At 42.5% G+C, this 24,870-nt stretch overlaps 1 protein-coding gene across 1 annotated transcript; it reads left to right on the forward strand.

Annotated features, from left to right (window-relative positions):
- The first annotated feature begins 18,475 nt into the window (after positions 1–18,475).
- On the forward strand, positions 18,476–19,730 carry foxb1a (forkhead box B1a). The gene has a single exon (XM_064987525.1). It carries the CDS (start codon positions 18,512–18,514, stop codon positions 19,433–19,435), a length of 924 nt encoding a protein of 307 aa, XP_064843597.1. The 5' UTR covers positions 18,476–18,511; the 3' UTR covers positions 19,436–19,730.
- Positions 19,731–24,870: the final 5,140 nt, after the last annotated feature.

Raw genomic sequence — 24,870 nt, forward strand, 5'->3', positions numbered from 1 at the left:
TTGCGTTCATTGCACGCAGAGTCAGTGTATATGCAACAGTTTGGGCCGCCTGGCTCATTGCAAACTAATTTGCCAGAATTGTATGTAATTATGACATAACATTGAAGGTTGTGCAATGTAACAGGAATATTTAGACTGATGGATGCCACCCGTTAGATAAAATACGGAATGGTTCCGTATTTCACTGAAAGAATAAAAGTCTTGTTTTCGAGATGATATTTTCCGGATTCTACCATATTAATGACCTAAGGGTCAAAATTCTGTGTGTTATTATGTTATAATTAAGTCTATGATTTGATAGAGCAGTTTGACTGAGCGATGGTAGGCACCAGCAGGCTCGTAAGCATTCATTCAAACAGCACTTTCATGTGTTAATATGTTATAACTAAGTCTATGATTTGATAGAGCAGTCTGACTGAGCGATGGTAGCCACCAGCAGGCTCGTAAGCATTCATTCAAACAGCACTTTAGTGTGTTATGTTATAATTAAGTCTATGATGTGATAGAGCGATGGTAGGCACCAGCAGGCTCATAACTATTAATTCAAACAGCACTTTCCTGCGTTTTGCCAGCAGCTCTGCTGTTTGACTTCAAGCCTATCAACTCCCGAGATGAGGCTGGTGTAACAATGTGATGTGAAATGGCTAGCTAGTCATGGGGGGGGCGTTTCAAACATCACTCGCTCTGAGATTTAGAGTAGTTGTTCCCCTTGCTCTGCATGGGTAACGCTGCTTTGAGGGTGGCTGTTGTCGTTGTGTTCCTGGTTCGAGCCCAGGTCGGGACAAGGAGAGGGATGGAAGCTATACTGTTACACTGGAAGCTATACTGTTACACTAAAGTGCCTATATGAACATCCAATAGTCAAAGGTATATGAAATACAAATGGTATAGAGAGAAATAGTCCTATAATTCCTATAATAACTACAACCTACAACTTCTTACCTGTGAATATTGAAGACTCATGTTAAAACTTTTTGGTGACGGGGCAGTATTTTGAAATGCATGCCCAAATTCAACTGCCTGCTACTCATCCCCAGAAGATAAGAAATGCATATTATTAGTAGATTTGGGTAGAAAACACTCTGACGTTTCCAAAACTGTCTGAATCATGTCTGTGAGTATAACAGAACATATGTAGCATGCGAAACCCCGAGGTAAAACCATTCAGATTTTTTTTTTAGGTCACTCTTTTCAATGGTTTTCATTGGGAATCCAGATTTCTAAGGGACCCTCTTGCAGTTCCTACCGATTCCACTGGATGTCACCAGACTTTAGAAATTGGTTGAGGTTTTTCCTTTGTGTAATGAAGAAGTAGCCCTGTTCAAAACGAGGGTCACTTCAAGTGTACTGTTTGTTAGAGACGCGTGACCAGAAAGGTAGCGTCAGTTGGTTTTCTTCCTGTATTGAACACAGATCATCCCATCTTCAATTTGATTGATTATTTACTTTAAAAAATAACTAAAGTTGTATTACAAAAGTAGTTTGAAATGTTTTGGCAAAGTTTACAGCTTTTTTTACAACTTGAGATATTTTGTAGTCACGTTGCGCAAGTTGGAACAGGTGTTTTTCTGGATCAAACGCTCCAAATAAATGGACATTTTGGATATATATCGATGGAATTAATCGAACAAAGGACCATTTGTAATGTTTATGGGACATATTGGAGTGCCAACAGGAGAAGGCATGATTTATATTTTTATTTCTGCGTTTTGTGTCTTTTTGAAATCTGACATGTTGGCTGGATTCATGTTGCTTTAATTTGTTTCTTACATGTGTGATTTCATGAAAGTTTGAAATTTATATTAATTTATTTGAATTTGGCACTCTGCAATTTCTCTGGCTTTTGGCCAGGTGAGACGCTAGCGTCCCACATATCCCAGAGAGGTTTTAAGTTCAAATAAGTGGTCATTCAGTATTGTTGTAATTGTCATTATTACAAATACATTTTAAAAATCGGCCAATGACTGGAAAGAATTGCAAAAATCACTGAAGCTGGAGACTCATATCTCCCCCACTAACTTTATGCACCAGCTGTCAGAACAGCTCACAGATCACTGCACCTGTACAGAGCCCATCTGTAAATAGCCCATCCAACTACCTCATCCCCATACTGGTTTTTATTTATTTTGCTCCATTGTACCCCAGTATCTCTATTTGCACATTCATCTTCTGCACATCTATCACTCCAGTGTTTAATTGCTATATTGCAATTATTTTGCCACTATGGCCTATTTATTGCCTTACCTCCCTTATCCTACCTCATTTGCAGACAGTGTATATGGATTTTTTTATTGTGTTATTGACTATGTTTGTTTACTCCATGTGTAACTGTGTTGTTGTTTTTTGTCGCACTACTTATCTACTTTATCTATTTTTTCCCCCACTACTTTATCTTGACCAGGTCGCAGTAGCAAATGAGAACTTGTTCTCAACTCGCCTACCTGGTTAAATAAAGGTGGGGGAAAAAATGGAGGTCTCGAGGTAGAGTACCTCATGATAAGTTGTAGACCACACTATCTACCAAGAGAGTTTTCATCCATATTTTTTGTAGCCGTCTATTTACCACCACACACGGATGCTGGCACGAAGACCGCACTCAACGAGCTGTATAAGGCCATAAGCAAACAAGTAAATCTCATCCAGAAGCATCACTCCTAGTGGCCGTGGACTATAATGCAGGCTAACTTAAATCTGTTTTACCTAATTTCTACCAGCACGTCACATGTGCAACCAGAGGGGGAAAAAACTCTAGACCACCTTTACTACACTCACGGAGATGCATACAAAGCTCTCCCTTGCCTTCAATTTGTCAAATCTGACCAGAATCATATCCTCCTGATTCCTGCTTACAAGTAAAAACTAAAGCAGGAAGTACTTGTCACACGTTTTGCTAGCATGTCCCGGGACTCATCCAATAACATTGAGGAGTATGCCACCTGTCACGCCCAGGTCGTATTATATTGTGCTTGTCTTCATTTATTTGGTCAGGCCAGGGTGTGACATGGGTTTATTGTGGTGTGCTTTGTCTTGGGGGTGTCTAGCATAGTCTATGGCTGCCTGAGGCGGTTCTCAATCAGAGTCAGGTGATTATCGTTGTCCCTGATTGGGAACCATATTTAGGCAGCCATATTTTTGAGTATTTCGTGGGTGATTGTTCCTGTCTCTGTGTTTGTTGTCACCAGATTTCCTGTATAGGTTTTCACGTTCCGTTTGTTGTTTTGTATATTTAAGTTATTTCATGTCTAGTTCATTTCTCATTAAAGAACATGAGTAACCACCACGCTGCATTTTGGTCCGCTTCTCCTTCAACAGACGAACGCCGTTACACCACCTCAGTCACCGGCTTCATCAATAAGTGCATCGGCGATGTCATCCCCACAGTGACCGTACGTACATATCACAACCAGAAGCCATGGATTACAGGCAACACCCGCACAAAGCTAAAGGCTAGAACTGCCGCTTTCAAGGAGCAGGACACTAAGCCACACGCTTATAAGAAATCCCGCTATGCCCTCAGACAAACCATCAAACAGGCAAAGCAACAATACAGGACTAAGATTGAATCCCACTACACAGGCTCAGATGCTTGTCAGATGTGGCAGGGCTTACAAACTATTACAGGCTACAAAGGGAAACTCACCCGAGAGCTGCCCAGTGACGTGAGCCTACCGGACGACGAGCTAAATGCCTTTTAATGCTCGCTTCGAGGCAAGCAACACTGAAATATGCATCAGAGCACCAGCTGTTCTGGATGACTGTGTGATCAAGCTCTCTATATCTGATGTGAGCAAGATCTTTAAACAGATCAACATTCACAAGGCCGAGGGGCCAGACGGATTACCAGGACATGTACTCAGAGCATTCGTTGACCAACTGGCAAGTGTCTTCACTGACATTTTCAACCTCTCCCTGACTGAGTCTGTAATACTTACATGTTTCAAGTACACCAACATAGTCTCTGTGGTGGTTTGATGACGCAATCTCAATTGCACTCCACACTGCCCTTATCCACCTGGACAAACGTAACACCTACAGTGGGGCAAAAAAGTATTTAGTCAGCCACCAATTGTGCAAGTTCTCCCACTTAAAAAGATGAGAGGCCTGCAATTTTCATCATAGATACACTTCAACTATGACAGACAAAATGAGAAATAAAAATCCAGAAAATCACATTGTAGGATTTTTAATTTATTTATTTACAAATGCGGACGTTTAGTAAGAGGTCGTCCATTTGCCAAATTAAATTTCTTATCAATCATATGGCCGGTGCCGCAGATGTTCCTTATGTAGGGCAAGCAGGTTGGGAGGGAGTGTGGGCCTAGAGGCCTGAAGGTCTGGACTTAAGCTATGGAGAGGGAAGAACATGTAGCTTCATGGAGGTAAGCTGAACTGTGAGGCCCAAAGAGAGTGCATGCAGGCTGGCAGGGAGTGAGTGTATGCATAGAGACCTGGTGGTCTGGAGCTCCATAGGATGTAAGCAGAACTCTGAGACCCAGAGAAGCCCTTTTATTTACTCTGAGACCCAGAGAGGCCCTTTTATTTACTCTGAGACCCAGAGAAGCCCTTTTATTTACTCTGAGACCCAGAGAGGCCCTTTTATTTACCCTGAGACCCAGAGAAGCCCTTTTATTTACCCTGAGACCCAGAGAGGCCCTTTTATTTACTCTGAGACACAGAGAGAGGGCAGGCAGGCTGTCATTTGTCTACTTTGTCCCAAAATGTTGAATAGAATCCTTTTATTTATTTTTTTACGCCTTTTTCTCCCCAATTGTGTGGTATCCAATTGGTTGTTACAGTCTTGTCCCATCACTGCAACTCCCGTATGGACTCGGGACAGGCGAAGGTCGAGAGCTGTGCGTTCTCCGAAACACAACCAAACCAAGCCGCACTGCTTCTTGACACAATGCCCGCTTAACCCGGAAGCCAGCCGCACCAATGTGTCAGAGGAAGCACCGTACACCTAACAACTGTATCAGCGTGCATTGCACCCGTCCCCCCACAGGAGTCGCTAGTGCATGATGGGACAAGAACATCCCTGCCGGCCAAACCCTCCCCTAACCCGGACGACGCTGGGCCAATTGTGCGCCGCCCCACGCGTCTCCTGATCGCGGCCGGCTGCGACAGAGCCTGGACTCTAGTGGCACAAAGATGCAGTGCCTTAGACCAGCGGTCCCCAACCTTATTTGCACCATGGACCGTTCTCATATAGACAATATTTTCCCAGACCAGATCAGAATATCGATTAGGCCTATAAGTTTAGTATAGCAGCTTTTCCATAACATTTTAGTTTAAGTAGGTCTAACCTGATGATATTATAAAAACATAAAGTGCATATTTTTCTCTAATGACCATATCATAAAAATGTAAAATAACAAACTCACAATTTCGCTGAATCAGTGGGAGCCCTGAGCTTGTTTCCCAGCAACACGACTGTCCATCTAGGGTTAGTTGCCGTCATTGCGGAAAACCCTGCTTAGCAGAGATAGGATGTTGGAAATGTAGGCATTTTTTTCAGTGCTTTTGTGGCTATCTCAGGATATTCAGCATTAATTTTAAGGTCGGCAGAGATGATGTTCTCAAACATACTTAAGGCCACCGTCATTTGCAATCTCAAGGAGTTGATCTCTTCAACCGATTTCTGCCTGCACCTGCCCGCCTGTCCAACATCACTACTCTGGACGGCTCTGACTTAGAATACGTGGACAACTACAAATACTTAGGTGTCTGGTTAGACTGTAAACTCTCCTTCCAGACCCACATCAAACATCTCCAATCCAAAGTTAAATCTAGAATTGGCTTCCTATTTCGCAACAAAGCATCCTTCAATCATGCTGCGAAACATACCCTTGTAAAACTGACCATCCTACCAATCCTCGACTTCGGCGATGTCATTTACAAAATAGCCTCCAATACCCTACTCAACAAATTGGATGCAGTCTATCACAGTGCAATCCGTTTTGTCACCAAAGCCCCATATACTACCCACCATTGCGACCTGTACGCTCTCGTTGGCTGGCCCTCGCTTCATACTCGTCGCCAAGCCCACTGGCTCCATGTCATCTACAAGACCCTGCTAGGTAAAGTCCCCCCTTATCTCAGCTCGCTGGTCACCATAGCATCTCCCACCTGTAGCACACGCTCCAGCAGGTATATCTCTCTAGTCACCCCCAAAACAAATTCTTTCTTTGGCCGCCTCTCCTTCCAGTTCTCTGCTGCCAATGACTGGAACGAACTACAAAAATCAAAAAAATATTCTTCATGCATGGACATGGGCGATTCACCACCTGGGACATTCACAAATGGGTCCCAGATCCATTCCTTCTCCTTCGTGGGTCTTTGGCATTTGGGAAATATTGCTCGAACTCCATTGACAGCGAAGCTAGGGGATTGTGCACCAGCTGGGAGAAAGACGGCCCAGTCTCAGTCTCTCCCAAAATCCTGCTAACGTTTGGAACATGTCAAATGTGCCCCTGTCCACTCGCCATCCCCACAGTTCCAGTTTGGCTTTGATTGCAGCCACTTTATATGACAACTTAAAGACTGTTGTCATTCTCCCCTGAAGTGACAGGTTGAGTTCGTTGAGCAGGTTGAATATGTCACAGGTAAGCGACCCATTCCTCGTCATTGAAATGTGCTGCCAGTGGGGACTTTTCTTCTGAAAGAAATCTCTGCAGCGGCTCTCGTAACTCAAACACTTTGGCAAGCCATCTCCCCCTGGATAGCTTCGTTAGATAGCTATCTCCACATACTACACACTGGGGGCTTGGAGCATGCAAGTCACCTGTCGCAATAAAGCCATATTTTAGGTAGGACTCATCATGTTTTCTATTGAATGAGGCTTTCTTTTTTTGCAGTTTGTTGTTTATATTCATGTCAGTTAACGTAGCTAGCTACTACAAAGTTGGCGGGCCACACAGCTCACGCAGACTGTGATGAACTCTCGGCGCGCGCATTACTCAAGTTCAAAACCTGTAAACTGTTGTGGGCGTGACAGAGATATTAGAGTGGTGAGAAAAGGACAGACTGCACCAAGGAACGACAGACTGCACCAAGGACCGACAGACTGCACCAAGGACCGACAGACTGCACCAAGGACCGAGAGACTGCACCAAGGACCGACAGACATGTTTAATGTAATTACTGCACAAACAGCATATGATTGTATATAATTATTTTATTTTACTGATTAAATGAATGTAAATAAATTATTTATCCTTTCCGTCTGGCCCGGTAGCGAATGTGTACTGGCCCGGTGGTTGGGGACAGCTGTGCCACTAATTAGGCCCGTTGAATAGAATTCTATGGGAAAGACATCCATTTCTGGTGCTTTTCTCCATGCTATTGTTTTAACACAATCTATTTTTAGTGATTCTTTACAGCCTTATTCCAAAAACGAAAACATCTCTCATCAATCTACACACAATACCCCATAATGAAAAAGCAAAAACAGGCTTTTTGAAAATTTTGCAAATGTATTAAAAAGAAAAAAACGTAAATATCATATTTACATAAGTATTCAGACCCTTTACTTAGTACTTTGATGAAGCACATTTGGGGAGCGTTGCTGCACAGCTACATTCATGTCTCTCCAAAGATGTTAGATCGGGTTTAAGTCGGTGCTCTGGCTGGGCCATTCAAGCTACTCCTGCGTTGTTTGGTAGTGGGCTTAGGATTGTCGTCCTGTTGGAAGGTGAACCTTCGCCCCTGAGCGCTCTGGAGCAGGTTTTCATCAAGGATTTCTCTGTACTTTGTTCTGTTCATCTTTCACTCGACCCTGACTAGTCTCCCAGTCTCTGCTGCTGAAAACATCCCCACAGCATGATGCTGCCACTATGCTTGTGACTATGCTTGTGACCAGAACCTGAGTGACCATCAGGTTCTGACCAAGGCCACTCTCCCCCAATTGTTCAGTTTGGCCGGGCAGCCAGCTCTAGGAGAGTCTTGTTTGTTCCAAACTTCTTCCATTTAGGAATGATGAAGGCACTGTGTTCTTGAGGACCTTCAATGATGCAGAATTGATTTGGTACCCTTCCCCAGGTCTGTGCCTCAACACAATCCTGTCTCTAAGCTCTATGGACAATACCTTTTACCTCATTGCTTGGTTTTTGCTCTGACATGCACTGTCAAATGTGGGACCTTATATAGACAGGTGTGTGTCTTTCCAAATCATGTCCAATCAATTGAATTTACCACAGGTGGACTCCAATCAATTTGTAAAAACATCTCAAGGATGATCAATGGAAACAAGGATCCATAATAAATACAAATAGAAAATCTATTTTAATAATTTCGCTGAATTTAAAATTACACAATTAAAATCTGACCTATCACAAGAAATGCACATTGATTTCTAATGTTTGAAAGGATCACAAGAATGTCAATATACAGTGCCTTCGGGAAGTATTCAGACACAGCCTTATTCTAAAATAGATATATATATTTTTTAAGTTCTCAGCATTCTACACACAATACCCCATAATGACACAGCGAAAACAGGTTTATTGAAATGTTTGCAAATGTATAAAAAAACAAACATAAATATCTTATTTACATAAGTATTCAGACCCATTGCAATGAGACTCAAAATTGAGCTCAGGTGCATCCCATTAGCTGCTGCCTACTCTTCCTGGGGTTTATTATGGATCCCCATTAGTTCCTGCTGAGGCAACAGCTACTCTTCCTGGGGTTTATTATGGATCCCCATTAGTTCCTGCTGAGGCAACAGCTACTCTTCCTGGGGTTTATTATGGATTCCCATTAGTTCCTGCTGAGGCAACAGCTACTCTTCCTGGGGTTTATTATGGACCCCCATTAGTTCCTGCTGAGGCAACAGCTACTCTTCCTGGGGTTTATTATGGATCCCCATTAGTTCCTACCAAGGCAGCAGCTACTCTTCCTGGGGTTTATTATGGATTCCCATTAGTTCCTGCCAAGGCAGCAGCTACTCTTCCTGGGGTTTATTATAGATCCCCATTAGTTCCTGTCAAGGCAGCAGCTACTCTTCCTGGGGTTTATTATGGATCCCCATTAGTTCCTACCAAGGCAGCAGCTACTCTTCCTGGGGTTTATTATGGATTCCCATTAGTTCCTGCCAAGGCAGCAGCTACTCTTCCTGGGGTCCAGCAAAATTAACGCAGTTTACATAATTTTAAAAACATTACAATACATTCACAGATTTCACAACACTCTGTGTACCCTCAGGCCCCTCCTCCACCACTACCACATATCTACAGTACTAAATCCATGTCTATGTGTGTGTATAGTGAGTATGTTATCGTGTGTGTTATCATGTGTCTGTGCCAATGTTTGTGTTGCTTCAAAGTCCCCGCTGTTCCATAAGGTGTTTTTTTAATCAGTTTTTTTAATTCTGATTCTACTGCTGCATCAGTTACCTGATGTGGAATAGAGTTCCATGTAGTCATGTCTCTATGTAGTACTGTGGAATAGAGTTCCATGTAGTCATGGCTCTATGTAGTACTGTGGAATAGAGTCCCATGTAGTCATGTCTCTATGTAGTACTGTGGAATAGAGTTCCATGTAGTCATGGCTCTATGTAGTACTGTGGAATAGAGTTCCATGTAGTCATGTCTCTATGTAGTGCTGTGAAATAGAGTTCCATATAGTCATGTCTCTATGTAGTGCTGTGGAATAGAGTTCCATATAGTCATGTCTCTATGTAGTACTGTGGAATAGAGTTCCATGTAGTCATGTCTCTATGTAGTACTGTGTGCCTCCCATAGTCTGTTCTGGACTTGGGGACTGTGAAGAGACCTCTTGTGGCATGTCTTGTGGGGTATGCATGGGTGTCCGAGCTGTGTGCTAGTAGTTTAGACACACAGTTCAGTGCATTCAACAACCTCTCACAAATACAAGTAGTGATAAAGTCAATCTCTCCTCCACTTTGTGCCAGGAGAGATTGACATGCATTTATTAATATTAGATCTCTGTGTACATCCAAGGGCCAGCCATGCTGCCCTGTTCTGATTCAATTGCAAATCCTTTTTTGTGGCACCTGTCCACACGACTGAAGAGCAGTCAAGGTGTGACAAAACTAGGGCCTGTAGGACCTGCCTTGTTGTTAATGCCATTAAGAAGGCAGAGCAGCGTTTTATTATGGACAGACCTCCCCAGGATCTCTACTTGCACATTCATCTTCTGCACATCTATCACTCCAGTGTTTAATTGCTAAAATGTAATTATTTCGCCACTATGGCCTATTTATTGCCCTTCCTCCCTAATCTTACTGCATTTGCACACACTGTGTATAGACTTTTCTATTGTGTTATTGACTGTACATTTGTTTATTCCATGTGTAACTCTGCGTTGTTTCTGTAGCACTGCTTTGCTTTATCTTGGCCAGGTCGCAGTTGTAAATGAGAACTTGATCTCAACTGGCCTACCTGGTTAAATAAAGGTGAAATAAAATAAAATAAACATCTTAGCTGCTGTTGTATCAATATGTTTTGATCATGACAGATTACAACCCAGGGTTACTCCAAGCAGTTTAGTCACCTCAACTTGCTCAATTTCCACATTATTTATTGCAAAATTTAGTTGAGGTTTAGGGTTTAGAGAATTATTTGTCCCAAATACAATGCTTTTAGTTTTATAAATATTTAGGGCTAACTTATTCCTTGCCACTCACTCTGTAACTAAATGCATCTCTATGTTAAGTGTTGCAGTCATTTCAGTCACTGTAGTAGCTGTGTCACGCCCTGACCTGAGTATTCTTTTTTTCTTCATATATTTTGGTTAGGTCAGGGTGTGACATGGGTGATGTATGTTTTAGAACTGTCTAGGGGTTTTGTAGGTTTATGGGGTTGTTTACCATCTAGGTGTTTATGTATGTCTATGGTTGCCTAGATTGGTTCTCAATTAGAGGCAGCTGTTTATCGTTGTCTCTGATTGGGAACCATATTTAGGCAGCCATCTTCTTTGGGTATTTTGTGGGTAATTGCCTATGTGTTAGTTGCCTGTGTCTGCACTGATCATATATATATATATATATATATATATATATATATATATATAGCGGCACGTTGGTTTTGTAAGTTTGTTTAGTGTCTGTCTTCATTAAAAGTAGCATGTATTCACATCACGCTGCGCCTTGGTCTCCTCGGTACAACGAACGTGACAAGCTGACTTATATAGTGTTGAGTCAACCACATTTATAGACACTCTGGCTTTACTCAGTCAGTGGCATGTTGTTTGTAAAATTGAAAAAAATCAAGGGGCCTAACAGCCTCCCTGGGGAATTCCTGATTCTACCTGGATTATATTGGAGAGGCTTCCATTGAAGAACACCCTCTGTGTTCTGTTAGACAAGTAGCTCTTTATCCACATTATAGCAGGGTGTGTAAAGCCATAACACATACGTTTTTCCAGCAGTAGACTATGATCGATAATGTCAAAAGCTGTAATGAAGTCTAACAAGACAGCCCCCACAATCATTTGATCGTCAATTTCTCTCAGCCAATCATCAGTCATTTGTGTAAGTGCTGTGCTTGTTGAGTGTCCTTCCCTATAAGCATGCTGAAAGTCTGTTGTCAATCTGATTACTGTGAAATAGCATTGTATCTGGTCAAACACAATTCTTTCCAGAAGTTTACTAAGGGTTGGTATCAGGCTGATTGGTCGGCTATAGCGGAATGACTTTAGCGTCCCTCCAGGCCTGAGGGCACACTTTCTAGTAGGCTTAAATTGAAGATGTAGAAAATAGGAGTGGCAATATCGTCTGCTATTATCCTCAGTATTTTTCCATCTAGATTGTCCGACCCCATTGACTTGTCATTGTTGATTGTCCGACCCCATTGACTTGTCATTGTTGATAGACAACAATACTTTTTTTTACCTCTTCCACATTGATTTTACGGAATTCAAAAGTACAATGCTTGTTCTTCATAATTTGGTCAGATATACATGGATGTGTAGTGTCAGTGTTTGTTGCTGGTATGTCATCCCTAAGTTTGCCAATGAAAACGTAATTAAAGTAGTTGGCAATATCAGTGGGCTTTGTGATGAATAAGCCATCTGATTCAATGAATGATGGAGCTGAGTTGACATTTTTATGTGTTTTATATTGCCTATGATATTGTCTCTTGCATCCTTAGTGAATAACATGAAGATGCTGCTAATTATGTCTAATCGATTAGGCTTAACGTATCATGTTTTATAACACGAAAACATTACAATCCAAAGAATAAGATTATCCCTGTATAATAGTTATTAGATGGTTATTTGTTTGTATATGTAATATCTCTATTTTCCATGGTGGTTCTGTCATCATATTTGATATATTATCTCTATTTTCCACGGTGGTTCTGTCATCATATTTGATATATTATCTCTATTTTCCACGGTGGTTCTGTCATCATATTTGATATATTATCTCTATTTTCCACGGTGGTTCTGTCATCATATTTGATATATTATCTCTATTTTCCACGGTGGTTCTGTCATCATATTTGATATATTATCTCTATTTTCCACGGTGGTTCTGTCATCATTTTGATATATTATCTCTATTTTCCATGGTGGTTCTGTCATCATATTTGATATATTATCTCTATTTTCCACGGTGGTTCTGTCATCATATTGTGGGGTCTGGGAGGCAGCCGCATACCCCGAGTTGGTTCAGGCTGACAATATTGTGTGGCTATCATTTGCTGCTTTACAATGAATGGATTCGGTCCTCTTTTAACAACATTTGTTTCCTATTGTGAATTTCAGCATCAGCGGACTGATGACGTGTGACAGTGACAGTTTGATTCTCTTCTTCATCCGCGTGACCCGGGCTTTGTCCTGTGCGGCCCTGGGAATGTTCCGCCTCTCTTCTCGACCAAGAGATGCTTCAGAACGGCCCTTTGTCTTCTTCCCTTTTTAGGCTCTAGGCTCCTTAGATATATTACTATACTATAGAGGACACTTCAGACTGGGGCTCAGTTCACAAGTGCAATGCAATTTGGCTTAGCGCAACCTTTGTTCGGCGTGTACAAATGACTCAGCATCTCATACATTACAGCTGATCTACTGCCGCTGGAACCCAGGAGTTTGGGAGCAGCGAGACCGGCGACGTGATCCTTTCAGAGACAGAGTCATGGTGGCATTTTCAATGAGGCTGAAACTACAATAGATAAGCCAAAGTTAGCATATTGTAGAGCGGGGAAGTGGCACATATCTTCACAGAGATCTAACAAGCACTGCTCCTCCCAGCTCAATTCAGTTGGTTAACTGTTAACTCCGGTAACATCAGGATTATTTACAGCTGGACGGGGACTTTATCCTTGTGGTGTTTCATGTGGTTGGGGGGAGATATACTTTATATGCAAACCCCTTCAAATGAGTGGATTCGGCAATCTCCGTAGACAAACATTGGCAGTAGGATGGCCGTACTGAAGAGCTCAGTGACTTTCAATGTGGCACCGTCACAGGATGCCACCTTTCCAACAAGTCATTTTGTCAAATTTCTGCCCTGCTAGAGCTGCCCCGGTCAACTGTAAGTGCTGTTATTGTGAAGTGGAAATGTCTAGGAGCAACAACGGCTCAGACATTCACATAATGAGACCGCTGAGTGCTGAAACATGTAGCACGTAAAAATCGTATGTCCTCGGATGCAACACTCACTACCGAGTTCCAAACTGCTTCTGGAAGCAACGTCAGCACAAGAACTGTTCGTCTGGAGCTTCATGAAATGGGTTTCCATTGCCGAGCAGCCTCACACAAGCCTAAGATCACCATGCGCAAAGCGTTGGCTGGAGTGGTCCAAAGCTCGACGCCATTGGACTCTGGAGAAGTGGAAACGCTTCCTCTGGATTGATGAATCACACTTCACCAAATCCGGGATTGGCGGATGCCAGGAGAATGCTACCTGCCTAAATGCATAGTGCCAACTGTAAAGTTTGGTAGAGGAGGAATAATGGTCTGGGGCTGTGTTTCATGGTTCGGGTCCCTTAGTTCCAGTGAAGGGAAATTTTAGCTCCACAGCATACAATGACATTCTAGACGATACTTGCTTCCAACTTTGTAGCAACAGTTTGGGGAAGTCCTTTCCTGTTTCAGCATGACAATGACCCCGTCAAAAAGCGATGTCCATACAGAAATGGTTTGTTAAAATCAGTGTGATAGAACTTGACTGGCCTGCACAAAGCTCTGACTTCAACACCATCGAACACCTTTGGGATGAATTGGAACGCCGACTGGGAGCCAGGCCTAATTGCCCAACATCAGTGCTTGACCTCACTAATGCTCTTGTGACTGAATGGAAGCAAGTCCCCATAGCAATGTTCCGACATCTAGTGGAAAGCCTTCCCAGAAGAGTGGAGGCTGTTTTTAATTTATTTTTATTTCACCTTTATTTAACCAGGTAGGCTAGTTGAGAACAAGTTCTCATTTACAACTGTGACCTGGCCAAGATAAAGCCAAGCAGTGTGACACAAACAACAACACAGAGTTTCACAAACAAACATACAGTCAATAACACAATAGAAAAAAGTATATATACAGTGTGTGCAAATTAGGTAAGATGAGGTAAGGCAATAAATAGGCCATAGTGGCGAAATAATTACAATATAGCAATTAAACACGGGAAAGATGTGCAGAAGATGAATATGCAAGTAGAGATACTGGGGGGCAAAGGAGGCAAACAAAATGATTAAAATAAATAACAATATGGGGATGAGGGTAGTTGGATGGGCTATTTACAGATGGGCTATGTACAGGTACAGTGATCTGTGAGTTGCTCTGACAGCTGGTGCTTAAAGTTAGTGAGGGAGATATGAATCTCCAGCTTCAGTGATTTTCGGGGCTTTAGTAACAAAACGGATGGCACTGTGATAGACTGCATCCAATTTGCTGAGTAGAGTGTTGGAGGCTATTTTCTAAATGACATCGCCGAAGTCAAGGATAGGTAGGATAGTCAGTTTTACAAGGGTATGTTTTTGGCAGCATGAGTGAAGGATGCTTTGTTGCGAAATAGGAAGCAGATTCTAGATTTAATTTTGGATTGGAGATGTTTAATATGAGTCTGGATGGAGAGTTTACAGTTAACCAGACACCTAGTTATTTGTAGATGTCCACATATTCTAAGTCAGAACCGTCCAGAGTGCAGGCAGGTGCTGGTAGCGATCGGTTGAAGAGCATGCATTTAGTTTTGCTTGCATTTAAAAGCAGTTGGAGGCCATGGAAGGAGAGTTGTCTGGCATTGACGCTCGTGTCCAAAGAAGTGCCAGAAGTATACAGAATGGTGTCGTCTGCGTAGAGGTGGATCAGAGAATCACCAACAGCCAGAGCGACATCATTGATATATACAGAGAAAATAGTTGGCCCGAGAATTGAACCCTGTGGCACCCCCATAGAGACCGCCAGAGGGCCGGACAACACACCCTGTTATTGCAGCAAAGGGGGGACCAACGTCATAATAATGTCAATGATTTTGGAATGAAAGTTCGACTAGCAGGTGTCCACATACTTATGATCATGTAGTGTATTTGGTCTGGTTGTGGTGGAGACATGTGGTCTGATTGGGGTGGAGACATGTGGTCTGATTGGGGTGGAGACATGTGGTCTGATTGAGGTGGAGTACCGTGGTCTGATTGGGGTGGAGTAACGTGGTCTGATTGGGGTGGAGTAACGTGGTCTGATTGGGGTGGAGTTACGTGGTCTGATTGGGGTGGAGTAACGTGGTCTGATTGGGGTGGAGTAACGTGGTCTGATTGGGGTGGAGTAACGTGGTCTGATTGGGGTGGAGTTACGTGGTCTGATTGGGGTGGAGTAACGTGGTCTGATTGGGGTGGAGTAACGTGGTCTGATTGGGGTGGAGCAACGTGGTCTGATTGGGGTGGAGTAACGTGGTCTGATTGGGGTGGAGTTACGTGGTCTGATTGGGGTGGAGTTACGTGGTCTGATTGGGGTGGAGTAACGTGGTCTGATTGGGGTGGAGTTACGTGGTCTGATTGGGGTGGAGTAACGTGGTCTGATTGGGGTGGAGTTACGTGGTCTGATTGGGGTGGAGTTACGTGGTCTGATTGGGGTGAAGTAACGTGGTCTGATTGGGGTGGAGTAACGTGGTCTGATTGGGGTGGAGTTACGTGGTCTGATTGGGGTGGTCTTCCTTCAGGTTTCTACTGTGTCTTTCTGATCATAGTAAACTGTGATAATAATATGTCTGGAATTAGAATGCGTAACATTTTATATTATAGCCAGCCAAATATCAGTGTCAATTGTGTTATAGGTCTGGATTTGTGGTTAAAAATAAAATAACATAAAAACAGTTTCGATCCATTATATTTCAGGGGAACCTCAGGGACAAGAAGACTGTTGTTAATTTGATCACCTCTCAGTGGGGAAGATAAAGAGGAAGACCAGTGAAAGATGTGTCAGGCAATCAGAGTGGCAGGTTTATGTGTGAATACTGTTGTCATAAAGGATCCTCATGGACCCGGGGCGCTCCAAGGCTCCCAGACAGATCACACTCCTTTCTGCCGATCACCAATAGAGGAATGACAAGTTAAAAGAAGCTTTTCACGCGGAATAAAACCCCATGGAAATAAAAAGCTGCTTCCATGCGCAGCGTGGAACTGACTTCCTAAAGTCTATTTTCTGTGGCAACCAAGGAAACCTAACAGTTTGGTTGGTACTTTTATTAACAACTTGGAGAGGATTGTTTTATAACCATAGTTTCCTCGAGTTCTTGATTTCCTACAGTAGTCGACAGGCCCATAACTGTGACCATAGAGTCTTCCTTCCAGACCAGATTCTATTGCTAATCCGTCAGTCTGATGATGGACTGTATTGTGGATTTATGGAGCCTCATTAGCATAAATTATCACCAAATCCGCGTGCGCGTGTGTGGTCCCTGGCATTGGGAACCCGTCAAGCGGAAACGTGCTCCGTGGTGTGCCTGGTAAATAGTTTGAATGGCCATGTCTCAAAATTATATAATTTTGAGACATATAATTGACTTAACTATTTTATACAGTTTTCACCACGTTAGGTCAAAGGCTTTATTTGCATTTCTGAAGTACCTGTCGAATTTGTTTTACAAATACTAAAGTCACTTGCCTTTTCAGTTTAAACCCGCTTTCGTTGCTTTGTGGAAATACGTTTTCATAGACCACACTCCATCTCCTCTCATGTCCTGGACACGCAGGAAAATGGAGTAGGTTGAGGCAGGTTCAAGTTTCATAACATTTTAGTTTTATTCATTAATTACTATAAATCAATGCTGGTGGTTGTTTTTGGTTCAGTGAAGCATAATTGTGTAGGTCTATGGCATATTGCGATGATGATTTTATTTATGGTGCATTAATTAAATGGATGCAACATTTAACAGCAATATAATAATTTATTCGATATATTTGCAAGTGCTAAGTGTGCTTGCTAATTTGAAACGATTATTTTCCTGTCTGATTGTGGGTGGAAAAATGTACAGTTTCGCGTTTAAGCGGCATTACTCACCAATGTAAACCTTTACACACCTGCCTGAATGAATTGAACCCAGATTATCCGAACAGATCAGGTTGATAATATTCACACCGACTCACACTGAATACATTTATAGACGTACAGAAATACAATACACATGTCTTCAAATTGTAAAACATATTGTTTTGTAAAGAGCAAAATGATGGTCATTCAGCAGAAGGTTTTTAACATCCAACGTGATTTACAGAACTGTCAACATTGACAGTAGCATACAAAACAAAGGGAAAGTGATGTCATGAAACATTCTAACAATACAAACCACAGTGATAGTGCCCGAACTCTAACTCTAACCCAAACAGACAATTTCCATGTCAAACATCCCATAGCTCAGGAGCTCGAATTGTAGTGTGAATTGACGACTTTAAGCCCCCTGCGGAAATGTTAGCGAATACCTCCACACGGTTAGCTACGTAGTGCCCTCGCGGTTCAATTCAGGGTCCCGAGACTTTTTCCCTTTGCACTATCTTCAGATGGAAAAGATTTCTATTGGCCCAAGGTGTCCATGTAAATACAGTAGGTGTAAATGAAAACAGATTATGCATTTATCCCCCTCCCTGAGTGACTGTCATGTGATATGTGATATGAGGTGACACATTAGTGGAGCTGTCCAGCTGCTATAACCACAACCCACTATCCCACGGCACCACAACTCACTATCACACGGCAGTGAGAGGAGGACATGGAAGTATTGCTGCTACTTAGCTCATCCGGACGGGATGAGAAGGGGAGATGAGAACCGTTCCATTTAGCTTTCACGGAGAGAAAAGTTGACTGCCACTTTACTAAAGTCAAGACCACAGCTCACAGCTCGGCCAAGACAACCAGGCTGACTTTCCCAGGAAGAGAGAGCTGCAGCACAGAGTTCTGGAGAATGGATCGATATACCGCAACTTTCAAACGTTAAACTTTGTGTTTTTGATTGTATACATGCATAATATTTATTTTCATGTAGACTGCTGAGAAGTGTTCACCGCCGAGCCAAACTAAGCGGAACGAGTTATTTGAAGTGTGGTGAAAGAACACTGTCAGGATGCCCCGACCAGGGAGGAACACGTACAGCGACCAGAAACCTCCCTACTCCTACATTTCCCTTACCGCCATGGCCATCCAGTCCTGCCCGGAGAAGATGCTCCCTCTCAGCGAGATCTACAAGTTCATCATGGACAGGTTCCCTTACTACAGAGAGAACACCCAGCGATGGCAGAACTCCTTACGGCACAACCTGTCCTTCAACGACTGTTTCATCAAGATCCCGCGGCGTCCGGACCAGCCCGGGAAGGGTAGCTTCTGGGCTCTGCACCCCAGCTGCGGGGACATGTTCGAGAACGGGAGTTTCTTGCGGCGCCGAAAACGGTTCAAGGTGATGATGATCATGGCGGCGCAGGAGCACCTGGCTCAGTCCAAGCTGTCTGACGCGGCCCATTACCTCCAACAGCAGGCTAAACTCAGGCTTAGCGCCCTGGCTGCCACCGGCACACACCTTCCTCAGATCTCCAGCTATAACTTGGGAGTGTCGCAGCCATCAACTTTTAAACACCCATTTGCTATAGAGAACATCATCGCCAGAGAGTTTAAGGTGCCTGGGAGTCAGTCCATGTCTGCAGGCTACCCGATGCACAACCAGCTGACTGCGGCCTGGCCTCACATGTACAACACTATGGTGGACTCTGTTTCTCCTATCTCTATGCGCGGTGACTATGGGGCCTTCAGCATGCCCCTTAAATCAGTGTGTCACGGAGGACAGACCCTACCGGCCATCCCAGTGCCCATCAAACCCACCTCTACCCCGGTGGCTCTCCCGGGGGGGCTGACGCCCCACGTCCCCGCCTTCCTCTCCAACTCTTACCAGTCTCTGAGCCCCGCTTCCCCGCAGGCAACCACCAGCAGAAGCAGCCCCTCCACTCCCGGGGAGACTCACACCAACCCCACAGTGCAGTCCGTTGTGGTGCATTGACCAACAGAGCTATACTGAACCCTTTATGAATGAGACCAGCAGGCTCAGACCAAATCCTCAGTTTATTTTGACTCTTGCTGCTGACATCTTGCGCCGAGAATCCCTACGATCGAGACAATATAGTCCCGTCTTTAAAAACATTATTCCATTTGAATCTGGGCTTCCAATACTTTAATTGCACCTGACAAACTATGGTTACATTAGGTTGGTCATGTCAGACTTTTTTTACTACATTATTGCAGTTACTATCAAGGATCTCGAAGTTAGTTATAGTGATTATAATTGAACAATGCAAAGCCCCCTGAACTACAACCTGACTCGTTAGACAATGACATATCTGATGACAACAAACACTTGATTAGAATGTCAATGTGTGTCAAGCAGACGAACCTCTGAATTGATCTATTGTTTTTAACAGATTGGTATTTTTGATAGTGATTTGGTGGTTTCTGAATAACAAATATGTATTGCATTTATTTCAACCGTCTCTGTAAAAACAAACGGACAGAATTATTACACTTTTTTCAATCTTAAAAATCAGTAATGTTAAGGGAACTATAGGGTTATAGGGTCCTTGCTAAATGCAAAATAAATATGCGAATAAATGTGAATATTTGCGAATAACTTGAAATGACAATGTTGTAAAACGCACTTTTAAGCTGTTCTGTGAAGCGTTTAATTGAAAGCCCTGGTGACTAGTGGATTAAACGCTGTAAAAAATAAATAATTCTCTGTTAAAGGGACAGCATGCTCAACCCTAAACTATGTGTTTTTCTGACAGCATGCGTGCGTTATAAACATTTGCATATAATCTGCATTGAATTAAAAACATGGTCATCGAAATATTTTCTCATTAAAATGGTGTAAACTTTATTGTAATGGTTGGTGTATTCTGTGATGGTTAACAACTGGTATAATACTGTTATCATGCAGTTATTTATTTTAAAAAAGACTTCCAGACAAACAACATAATAACAGGTTAATTATAATAAAATAAGATGAATTATTATTACTAGTAATACATCGAATGCCTATTCATGTTCGAATATACCTATTTAATTTCAAGGTATATTGCAGTGTCTATCAGAGTACAGAACGTTGTGTACAGTGTCTCGGGTATATTGCTGTGTCTATCAGAGTACAGAACGCTGTGTACAGTGTCTCGGGTATATTGCTGTGTCTATCAGAGTACAGAACGCTGTGTAGAGTGTGTGGCTACACCAGAACCCACAGTGAGAGAGGATCTTCCTTATGTCGCTCCCACAGGAGCAGTCATAACAGAATGAACAGAGAACAGAACGAAGGAACGGCTGAATCAGAATCACAATACGGGTGCTTAGAATGCGTGGAGTTACTGCCATAGTCACAGCGCAGACAACCGGCCTCATTCATTCAGCTATACACTAATAGACACGTAGAGAAGAAAAACATTAACGCGAAGAGGAAACTAACTTAGGCTAATACTTAGTTATAACAACTTGAGATTTTGCTTAGAACTTCCCCAAAATATCAATCACAAACAGAGTAGGCCTAGCTCGTAATTATCGTAATTGTCATTTAAGACATTTTAGAATCTCATAACGTTTTAGTGTTTGCACTGACATAACTGCTACCAGTTAATTAAAGTTTCACTTTAAGGGCTATTTAGTAAGCCATCTCATAGCCTTTACAACACTGATATTATGGATTAGGTGGCAAGCAGATAGCAAGTGAACTCTCCTTGATGCACTATCAACGTGATGTGTGAGGCCGGATTCCCAGCCACGGTGCTTCTACATCTGCATTGCTTTCTGTTTGGGGTTTTAGGCTGGGTTTCTGTATAGCACTTTGTGACATCAGCTGATGTAAAAAGGGCTTTATAAATACATTTGATTGATTTATGTGTCTCTGCATATCTATGTTTTCACAATGCAATAATCAAAGTAGATTACTAAACATTTTAAATCTATTTAAATTACTAAAATAGACAAGTATTTCATATGTATTGTGTATATTCCTATTTATATACAAACTGTTCTAGTGTGATACATTTATATCTTGGTGTACTAAGGGGTAGCTTGCCCCTGGGGTAACTGCCCCACCTGTAATTCACTCTACACAGAAGACACCATTCTGTATACACCTGGCCCTTCTTTGGACACTGTGCTAACAAACCTCCAAATGAGCTTCAATGCCATACAACTGCTTTTAAATGCAAGTAAAACTAAATGCATGCTCTTCAACCGATCGCTGCCCGCACCCTCCGCCCGACTAGCATCACTACTCTGGACGGTTCTGACAATTACAAATACCTAGGTGTCTGGTTAGACTGTAAACTCTTCTTCCAGACTCACATTAAGCATCTCCAGTCCAAAATTAAATCTAGAATCAGCTTCCTATTTCGCAACAAAGCCTCCTTCACTCATGTGGCCAAACATACCCTCGTAAAACTGACTATCCTACCGATCCTTGACTTCGGTGATGTCATTTAGAAAATAGCCTCCAACATTCTACTCAGCAAATTGGATGCAGTCTATCACAGTGCCATCCGTTTTGTTACTAAAGCCCCATATACCACCCACCACTGCGACCTGTATGCTCTCTTTGGCTGGCCCTCGCTTCATACTCGTTGCCAAACCCACTGGCTCCAGGTAATCTATAAGTCTCTGCTAGGTAAAGCCCCACCTTATCTCAGCTCACTGGTCACCATAGCAACACCCACCTGTAGCACCCACCCCCAAAGCCAATTCCTGCTTTGGCCGCCTTTCATTACACTTCTCTGCTGCCAATGACTGGAACGACTGGAATTACTTACCCTCTTGCTTTTTTGCACCCCAGTATCTCTACTTGCACATCATCATCTGCACATCTATTACTCCAGTATTAATGCTAAATTGTAATTATTTTTGCCTGTAGGGCCTATTTATTGCCTTATCCCACTACTCTTCTACATTGGAACACACTGTACATATTTTTTTTCTATTGTATTATTGACTGTACGTTTGTTCATCCCACGTGTAACTCTGTGTTGTTGTTTGTGTCGCAATGCTTTGCTTTATCTTGGCCAGGTCACAGTTGTAAATGAGAACTTGATCTCAACTGGCCTACCTGGTTAAATAAAGGTGGAATAAAATACAAATAAAGACCAAAAGATGCCACCAAATGATTTTCCCAACACTTTCACTGGCTGCCACTGTTCTTGCTCAAACAATGTCCTCTGTGACATAACACGTTTTGGAGATGTTTCAACAAATTATTTTGTGGTAAATTAATCCTACAAAAATGTCTGTTTTAAAAAGTTGTAGATATATTCCAATGAAGTTAGATCTATAATAGTTTTTTTTAAATATACAAGTAGGAAAACATTTAGATAAATAATCCACTTGTTTTGAGAGAAAAATGTAGATCATTTTTGAGTAAAGTAGAAATATGTTGGATGAGTGTGTTTGGGGGCAACTTAATTGTAGTTGTAAATGTTTCCACTAGTGGCTGATAACCTTTCAGGTAATGTTACTTTAGAGCCTTTTAGATATTTTACACAGCATTTTATGTCTTATTGCTGGATAGCTAGCTACGTTTTTATGAGAGAGCTTTTCAGTCACAGGTGGTGGGGACAGGATTAGGTGTGAGCAGTGAAGGAGGTGGGCTCATGAGTTGTGCTCCAATCTGACTGGGGAGAGCTTTATTTGTGACCTATGTACAAATTAAAATTGTGCAATAGCAGAGCGTCAGAGATTTGCCACATCAATATTAAACTGTGTTAATTAGCTAAGTTATTGTTATTAAATGTTATAGTCCCATATTATTTAATGTTATTAGCTATATTCCATTCTAATTTTATATTCCAATTAATATGTTTTTTTAATGAATTAAAAACAATTGAAAACACTTTGCTCCTGAATGTCATTTTAAAAACTGCTGGGATTTAAACTCTTGCATTATTCATATACTATTTGGTGCAATTGGACATAATGGATTGTATGGAAAAGGAACAACAAAGAAAGAACAAAGAAAATGAATTTGCAGGTGAGTTAAAAAGAGGGACTTTGCATCACATCTCCTCATAGTGCTGCTATTAATGGTGACATGTGCAACACCATTTCCCCCCATATTTAAAAAATAATAATTCAAATTAGACAGCTAGACGTAGCTTTTAAGTATTACTTACTAAAGAATTTCTAGATAAAACTGATCAAATGGATTTTAACACAGTTGTGTGAAACTAAGAAACGGGCTAGGAGACCTAACCCTAATGTCTGACTAGGAAACTAGGAAACGGGCTAGGAGACCTAACCCTAATGTCTGACTGGGAAACGGGCTAGGAGACCTAACCCTAATGTCTGACTGGGAAACTAGGAAACGGGCTAGGAGACCTAACCCTAATGTCTGACTAGGAAACTAGGAAACGGGCTAGGAGACCTAACCCTAATGTCTGACTGGGAAACGGGCTAGGAGACCTAACCCTAATGTCTGACTGGGAAACGGGCTAGGAGACCTAACCCTAATGTCTGACTGGGAAATTAGAAAACGGGCTAGGAGACCTACCCCTAATGTCTGACTGGGAAACTAGGAAACGGGCTAGGAGACCTAACCCTAATGTCTGACTGGGAAACGGGCTAGGAGACCTAACCCTAATGTCTGACTAAGAAACGGGCTAGGAGACCTAACCCTAATGTCTGACTGGGAAACGGGCTAGGAGACCTAACCCTAATGTCTGACTGGGAAACTAGGAAACGGGCTAGGAGACCTAACCCTAATGTCTGACTGGGAAACGGGCTAGGAGACCTAACCCTAATGTCTGACTGGGAAACTAGGAAACGGGCTAGGAGACCTAACCCTAATGTCTGACTAGGAAACGGGCTAGGAGACCTAACCCTAATGTCTGACTGGGAAATGGGCTAGGAGACCTAACCCTAATGTCTGACTGGGAAACTAGGAAACGGGCTAGGAGACCTAACCCTAATGTCTGACTGGGAAACTAGGAAACGGGCTAGGAGACCTAACCCTAATGTCTGACTGGGAAACGGGCTAGGAGACCTAACCCTAATGTCTGACTAGGAAACTAGGAAACGGGCTAGGAGACCTAACCCTAATGTCTGACTGGGAAACTAGGAAACGGGCTAGGAGACCTAACCCTAATGTCTGACTAGGAAATGGGCTAGGAGACCTAACCCTAATGTCTGACTAGGAAACGGGCTAGGAGACCTAACCCTAATGTCTGTCTAGGAAACGGGCTAGGAGACCTAACCCTAATGTCTGACTGGGAAATGGGCTAGGAGACCTAACCCTAATGTCTGACTAGGAAACGGGCTAGGAGACCTAACCCTAATGTCTGACTGGGAAACGGGCTAGGAGACCTAACCCTAATGTCTGACAAGGAAACGGGCTAGGAGACCTAACCCTAATGTCTGACTAGGAAACGGGCTAGGAGACCTAACCCTAATGTCTGACAAGGA

This window comes from Oncorhynchus masou, chromosome 15 (genome assembly GCF_036934945.1).
Source record: "Oncorhynchus masou masou isolate Uvic2021 chromosome 15, UVic_Omas_1.1, whole genome shotgun sequence".
NCBI lineage: Eukaryota > Metazoa > Chordata > Actinopteri > Salmoniformes > Salmonidae > Oncorhynchus > Oncorhynchus masou.

Bases quoted from the DNA above. Each gene is read 5' to 3' on its own strand.
- foxb1a (XM_064987525.1), top strand. From the start codon at position 18,512: ATGCCCCGACCAGGGAGGAACACGTACAGCGACCAGAAACCTCCCTAC.